The sequence below is a fragment of the Typopeltis vanoorti genome, chromosome 22 (assembly GCF_054136105.1).
Source record: "Typopeltis vanoorti isolate ZY-2024b chromosome 22, IOZ_Tvanoo_1.0, whole genome shotgun sequence".
Classification (NCBI taxonomy): Eukaryota; Metazoa; Arthropoda; class Arachnida; order Uropygi; family Thelyphonidae; genus Typopeltis; species Typopeltis vanoorti.
Window position 1 is genome coordinate 32,418,277 of NC_143570.1, and position 8,111 is coordinate 32,426,387.

At 34.1% G+C, this 8,111-nt stretch overlaps 1 protein-coding gene and 1 long non-coding RNA gene across 2 annotated transcripts in view; one reads left to right on the forward strand and one right to left on the reverse strand.

Moving 5' to 3' along the window:
• The window catches only part of LOC150094283 (uncharacterized), a 168,862-nt gene extending 161,824 nt beyond the window's left edge, over positions 1-7,038 (forward strand). Inside the window, exon 4 of the long non-coding RNA XR_016550218.1 lies at positions 6,911-7,038. This is a non-coding gene — a long non-coding RNA (uncharacterized LOC150094283). The remainder of the gene's footprint in view (positions 1-6,910) is intronic.
• LOC150094284 (frizzled-4-like) lies at positions 402-4,833 on the reverse strand. The gene has a single exon (XM_090411909.1). It carries the CDS (start codon positions 4,434-4,436, stop codon positions 2,646-2,648), a length of 1,791 nt encoding a protein of 596 aa, XP_090268035.1. The 5' UTR covers positions 4,437-4,833; the 3' UTR covers positions 402-2,645.
• Positions 7,039-8,111: the final 1,073 nt, after the last annotated feature.

The window sequence follows — 8,111 nt, forward strand, 5'->3', positions numbered from 1 at the left end:
TGAAAACCAGGAAGGTAGCAAACTAAATAAAAAACAGAATTTAAAAAAAAAAATTTTTCTCTCTCTCTCTCTCTCTCTCTATATATATATATATATATAGAAGTGAAGAACTGGATTCATTCATATATATATATGAATGAATGAAGTTTGTATGAAATTATTTTAACAACAAGTATCAAAACTTATGGGTTTTTAAGCTTATGGGAAATGTTAAAATTACTGAATAAAAAAAAAAAAATGTACTGTTGACCTTGTACATTGCGAATCGCTTTCTAGTCTATAAAAATTAATTTGCAACCATGACCATCCTATAATGCAGCCTTATCTCAATTTTAAAAATACACAGACAGTCATTCTTAAATCAGAGAAGTTTATATAATAATTTCCGAATACTCTTTTTAAAGTATAACAAGCTTTATTCACCTCATATGAAAATTTACAAAGTGAGTAATGTACAAAATTATCACCAGCTCATGTCATTATTTTCTTAACATCAATATGCTAAAAATGAGTAGTCAGCTAGTCCCAACTACTGTAACAAATGACAAAATTTACAACAGTTCAAATATTTATTTCAACTAATTCTTCGTTTGGATCATTTACAATAGAGTTGTTTTTCTTTAATTCACGTGAACATTTTCTCCACACTCACATTTCAAACATGTTACAGAAAATTATTTGTGATTTAAATATTTTCTACGATTCACAATTCAGCATTATGAAAAAGGATTTAGACACATGATATATGAGTGAGTGAGTATTGAGCTCATGACGGTACTACTACAACGAATGTTTCACAAATAATTAAATAAGACGCTATTTTGCTAATATCTTTCTATTTATAGCTAACAAACTACAGATAAAAACAGCGAAAATAAAAAAGAACAGAAGAAAACAGAATGCAAAATATGACTTTTGATGTTTTAGATTGCTTACTCTTAAGTAAACAGCAAAACAATATCACCTACACTTGAAATCCCAACAAGAAATTGGAAAGGGCGGAAAGTGCATATCAGACTCTTACCAGACGTCTGGTAAATCCACTGGGAAGGAGATAAAAAGGAAGTGGGATGGTGTTTTCCTTAATTAAGAGAAACTAGCCCAGTATTTATTTATATGAACAGTAAATACTGATAAGGCAGCGAAATTGTTAAGGCTCACAAAAGCAAAGGGATAGCATTACTTTCTATTGCAAACACTTGCACTGTATTAATAGCGTGAATAAATAACAAACAACTTTTAAAATTCAGTAGTGAAATTCAAATACTAAGTTTCTTAGAAATTTATAAAAACATACAATTATGTAAGTGTTAGCATTTTCAAATATTAGCAGTAGATATGGCACTGATAATTAATGATTAGAATATATAATATTTACCTTTTCTGGAAGTCACTTCTTACTATAACTTTCATATAATCACTAACACGTTCATACAATCAAGCGTTTCTATACGTAACACTTACGAGAGCCCAAACGACATGATAAATGAAGGATACTTTTTCCAGCTTAAAAAATTATTGTATATTAATTTGAAAACACTATTAATATTCTTTATTATTGTTTATTAGTATTAATATTAATTAACAATATTATAGTTCTCTTAATATAATTTATAACACGAAGTACACCGCCACCTACAATTCAATTATAAAGATTGTTATTTTTAGAAACAAATATTTTTATCGAAATACAAGCGGCAGATTGTTAGATTTCTGGTTTCACTAATTTTAATTAAGCTATCAATTTATGGAAAATTAAAACATTAAACTTTATAGTTTAACGCTTAAAAATTACAAATCAAGGAGTTTTAATTTTTATAGAAATAAACATTTCTTTTCGGCTTAAATTTTAAATATCTCTCATCGTTTGGTAAACAATTAACTACATTTTTTAATTATTATCTCCTATTTTCGGATTTACTATTAGCTCGTTTTTAACTAAATTCACTTGAGTTCTGCATATCATTGAAATTAGCTGCAATAAAACTGAAAATGCAAATATTATTTATCTACAGAAATAGATGATAACAATAACAATATTTTCCCCTTTAATTTATGCATCAGTAAAATATTAATCAAACGATGCTGAAATTATAGCTTATGGTTTAATAATTTATATTAATTTAGAAATAAAGTTAAATTTAGTTATTATAATTACAGTTATGCTGTCTTAGACACATTCTAGATTTGTAGTTCATTTTATAAACGAGATATATTTTAGATGAAGTTTTTAATAGATATAAGGAATGAATATTTACTAACAGTGAACATTTATTTATTTTATTCATGTAATTTGAAATAACTGATTCTGGAAACTTGACAAATTACATACTTAATTCTAAACAAATCATTTTATTCAAATACTACCAAATATTTTAACCCTCAAAATCTGCTTTGAAATTACAGCAGTACTATACCTTATTTTTACAGTTAAATAAAACTATATGCAAAATGAAAATCGTAAATGTTCAATATATACAGTAACCGTTTTTACATATGTACAGTGTGTGCTAAGAAAGTTTTCAGTTCACAGTCACCAAGAATAAGTTTATTGGTTTTAGTAGCATCTTATATTTGAGATACGACCACGTACACCACTGTTTCTTGGCTGATACAGTTTTTTTTCCTCTCTCCTAAATTAAGAGTCAAACAATTGTCTCACTTCCTCCTACCGCTCTTAGTTTTTTTGACTTATCCATGGACAAAATATAAGTACGTGGCACTGCCTTCAAATAAGGAGGAACAGGTTGCTTTCGGGTAGAAAACCGTTTACTTACTTTTCGCCATGACGTTAACGGTGTCTTGCTCGACCAGATCCATAGTCCCGTAGTAATCCCGACAACTAAAGACATAAAAATCTTTAATGTGAAGATTTCCACATTTGGCTGCGAAGCAGAGCTGACTAGAAGCCATTCTGCTCGCAATGAGTACTCATAAAAGTGGGCAGCTACAACACATGTGGCGGGAATTATGTAGAGCGAAGCAAAGATACCAACACGTACCATCATTATCTCCACCTTAACTTTGCGTTGCTGTGGTCGATGATTCTTTGACTTCAAAATAGCAGTGGAGCCAGCTACTAAGAACATAGAACCTACTAAAAGATAAGTAAATGAAGGTATCAAAACGAACTGCATGAGGATCTGTGGATTTTGATTTCCTACGTAGCACATTCCAGTCAGTTCATCGGCATCGACTGCACGAAGTACTAAAATTGCTATCGTTTTTGCAGAGGGGATGATCCAAGCTGCTAGATGAAAGTAAGTGCTTCGCTGTTCGATTGCTTCGTGAGTCCATCGCAGTCCTACTGTGAGAAACCAGGTGACAGTTAGAACTACCCACCAAGCAGCGCTAGCCATTCCAAAAAAGTATAGCAACATGAAAACAATAGTACAATTAATGTTGTCAAGTCCTTCTTGAATAAGCACCGGCACATCGTATTGACTATCCATGTGACATGCGACTTCGTTACGGCCAGCAATGAGTCTAATAAAATACGCGATGCTGTACGAATTATAATTGATACTAAGAAATACGATGGCTCGCTCCGGGAAACTAAATCGCGACACATCGGCCAAGAAGGTCAACACAGTGAATAAAGTGGAAATGAAACACAGTCCGCCCCAAACAGCAACCCATATTTCGGCAAAGTCCTTATTGTCCTTTGTGAACAGGATATCCGAGGTACAAAGCGGAGCACAACGCGCGGTCCTGTTAATGTAATAATAGTGATCAGAAAACTTCAAATCTTGACACAATCCATAATGCTGACCCCGCAGTTTTACATGTTGTGACCCTACTTTGCCGCTGTTCACTATTGACGTACGATGGCCTGGTCGTGATGGCCGGCGGTCTCGGGGAAATGTACGAGGACGGCTTCTTTCGTGTTCACCAGGTTCAGGGCCCTCCATACACATATGCTTGTCGTTGTTCTCGGGCGGGAACTGTGAACAGTTTAACGCCAAAGGCCACGGAAAACCAAATTCTAATAGCACAGGCTCGCAACGGGCTTTCGCATCTTCACACAAGCGTCTGCAAGGCCCGATAGGTTGGGGAACCTTTTCGGTACACATAGGAACGTACACGGAGCATAGAAAGAAGCGAAGTCGCGAAGAACATCCGTACTGAACCAGAGGAGCGAATGTCTGTAGTTGTAATTGAGCATCTTGTTGCAGCTCGTGACCGACAAGGTTTGGCATTCCCGTCACGTTATAGCCCAGATTCTTGCACATATCGATGCGTATGGGTTCGCACGTTCGCATGACTTCTGTGCTGCTTACAGGTTGGAGTAGTCCGCTGAACGAACTCAGTAAAAGAACTAAGAAAACATACCTGAATGATGTTCTAGAACTGCGATAAGTACACTTCAACCGTACACCAGATGTTGCGAACAACGGAAAGCTCAAACGAAACTTCAGTTCAGCTGCTTTTTCCATATCCTTGATTACACTCGTTAACGAAAGCAATCGTAAAACCAAATAGGGGGCAACGAGCGGTCAATTAACGAAGCGGTGCCGAGGCCGATGGGCGACAGGCTGGCGGGACGCTGCACTGATGGCTCACTAGAACGAGAAGCTCTCGAATAACCTTATCGTGCACTGCTTCACCAACTGTGTGTACATGCTAATGCTACTTAGTGACATTAGTCATCACTGAACGAGAACACGTTTACAGGTTCGCGAGAAACTGAGAAATCCAAGTTACTGTAGATTTGGCAGCAGTTTTAAGCAACAAACTCTCCCCAGGCTTTCCTTTCACTAACACCACTTGAACTAAGCACAAAATGCTGGTGGGAAGACGTTTATTATTTCTAACCAATCCAGTGCGAGTACTCATTTTTCAAGCCACGCCTCACAAGAGTCCGCGATAACTGTGACGGACAATGTAATTGGTCAACTGTTAACGAGGCTTCTATCTCGTCGAACATCAGTGGAATCGCTTTGATGGGTTTCAAAATTGTTTGTTGTAGACTTGAAAGGTAGTCACGATTGGCATTTAGCCGCTCCTTTTGCTGGCATCGGCTTGGAAGGAATCAGCGGAATATTTGCAAACACATTCTTTCATACTGCTTGAATGTTATTTGCAAACGTCATTTTTGTCCCTTGTTTCATTCTGGAAAAAGATATACATTTTGACTTAAAAAAAAAAGCTTTTATATAAGTCCTTCGCATTCTCCTATATATATATATATATATATATATATATATATATATATATATATATATATATATATATATATATATATATATATATATATATATATATATATATATATATATATATATATATTTCAAAAAAATAGATTTAATGACTCCAAGACCGAGATAACATATAAAGATTTTAATGATAAATTCTACTAGTTTCGGCATATAGCAGCCTTCTTCAGGTATTTATAAAGAAAAGGAATACTAATAAACATTGAATTATTTAAACAAACTGGAAATTACAGGTACAAATTGCCTCACATAATCGATACATAAAAACGTTGTATTTTTCAAGTTGTTCCAACTGGCGTGCCATTGTTTGTTGCAATTGTGCGTGCAAGTTCACGTGAACGCCAATATTGAATAACTGCAGCATGGCTATCTGGGATGTTATAACTTAAATTATTATTTAAGTGGACCGGGTTCAGTAGGATTTCCCTTGATTCTACGATTTTCCTTTCAAACTCATCTTCACAGCGAAAAATATTTTCTGATCTATTCCAGCATACAGAGTGGCTTTGTTGGTCTTCATTAGGATTATTTGAAAAAAGAACATGACTGGATAACGCAGTTGCATGAGATCTTTTGTATGAGATGTCTCTTCTATGCGTTGTTCGATAGATTTGTTAGTTTGACCAAAGTATGGGATATTGCAATCACACCACAATTTATATACTCCAGGGTACTTAAGGTTGTGATGAGTAGGTTTTGGATGGCTGATTAGAGAGCGGATTTTTGGAAGTGTGGTGAAGAAGGTCTTGATATTATATTTTTTAAGGACTTTAGCTATTTTCTTAGAGACTGTGCTAATGTATGGAATGGAGATGCTACCTTTAAAATTAATAGTCTCTGTTGTGCACTGCTTAGGAGGGTTCAGAAGAAATTTCTTAATTGTTTTTTCAGAGTATCCATTTTGTTTAAAAATAAGAGTGAGGTGATTCATTTCTTTTTGTAGTTCATCTTGTTCATTTAAGAGAGAACGTGCTCTGTGTCCTAAGGTAGATATAATTCCCAGTTTTTGTGGTGGAAAATGATGAGAAAGATTATGCAGATATCTATTGGTATGCGTAGGTTTTCTGTACATAGAGATTTTTAATCTTTCAGAGCATCGTGTAAGCATAACATCCAAAAAAGGTAAAGAGTTATTATTTTCTATATCAGCAGTAAATTTTATATTAGGATGTTGGATGTTTAGATGACGAAGAAAATCTGTGAGAGCTGTGTGCCCGTGATTCCAAATAATGAATATATCATCAACATATCTTTTCCAAACTTTTGGTTTAAATGAGAAGGAAGATATGGCTTTCTTTTCAAAGTCTTCAAGGAAGATGTTAGCTAGCACTGGGGACAAAGGGTTGCCCATTGCCAGGCCTTGTTTTTGTTGGTAAATGGAGTCCTTATATCTGAAGTAACCAGAATGAATGCAATGCTTTAATAAAGTGAACATTTTTTTGGATAATTTGTCCTGTAGTAATGTAAGTACCTCGTAATAATGTAGTAATGTAAGTAAATAAATAAATATATATATATATATATATATATATATATATATATATATATATATATATATATATATATATATATATATATATATATATATATATATATATATATATATATATATATATATATATATATAGGGAATTTTTAATGTCCACAATTGCAATATTTCATTCATACTTTTTTTATCGTTTTTATTTAAATAGGGTACAGGGCTGTAGTGACCATCTCTTGTGAATCAAATACTGTACTTGAAATCTGTAATCTGTGCTCGTTTTTCAAGCATTCTCATTGACAGACCATATAAAGAGGTACCATGATTGAGATTGATTTCGCATAAATTTGTACGAAATATTACAATAACATATATTATACTTGACAAGAAATTATATTCTTGTTTTAAAATAAACAACATTAAAATAATATTTAATTCAAATACTTGAATTTCGTATATCATGTAAAATGTGCAGAAAAATATATTTGATTTAGTTTCTTGGAAACATTTTATTTCTTCCTTAAACAAATTTTGAGTGTAGTGGCTTTATTATTTATTTTTGATTTTTTTTTTTTAATCATACCCGCAAACGAAAGTATACAAAACCCATAAAATATCATTGCTGTGTTTGGATAAGAAGTTAAAGTGAAAGAAGGAATATATCGACGCATTAGAAACGATAGATTGAGGAAAGCAGTTCAGAACAGCGGTAGATGAACTATAAAAGGAGGGGCGGGGAAGCTCATTCAGTGCTGACTGACCAGCAGCTTATGTTCTTGCGGTCCTGAAAAAAAGTGGAGGAATGATGGTGGTCAGTACATGAGATATTATTACGAAAATACATGTGTCAGAGACATAAAGCAGAAACCGTGTGTGTGTGTGTGTGTGTGTGAGAGAGAGAGAGAGAGAGAGAGGTATCAGTTAATCAGATTCTGCATAGCGTCAAGCATTCTTAGGGTGGTTTATACGTGCACCACCCGAAACGTGCGAACTTCCAGGTTGAGCTAATATTTGGGATTTATAGGGTGTCAGCAGATGTACAGATGAGAAGTAGTCTTGAGCAGAAAAGTACATCAAGATTTTTGGGAGTTGAAGGAGCTATTAGCTAAGGTGCGTTTGTGCCAGGCAAGGCTAGAGGTGAAAGCTAACCCAAAAAGAGAAAAGAAAGATGATCATATTTGGAGATCTAGGTATTATCGAAAGTGCGGAGCAGTGAAGTGAGATAGTCTTGCTAGAAATTAGGACTGGAAGCATTGAATTTCACAAGATTATCCTCGCAGCACAGCAATAGCAGAAAGATTACGGAAATTGAAGCATTTTCGTGATTGCTTCATTCTTCATTAGACAAACTACAAGGTTTGTGTAATGAAGAGTGTCATCCGAAAAGCTATGGATATGATTTAGGGTCAAAA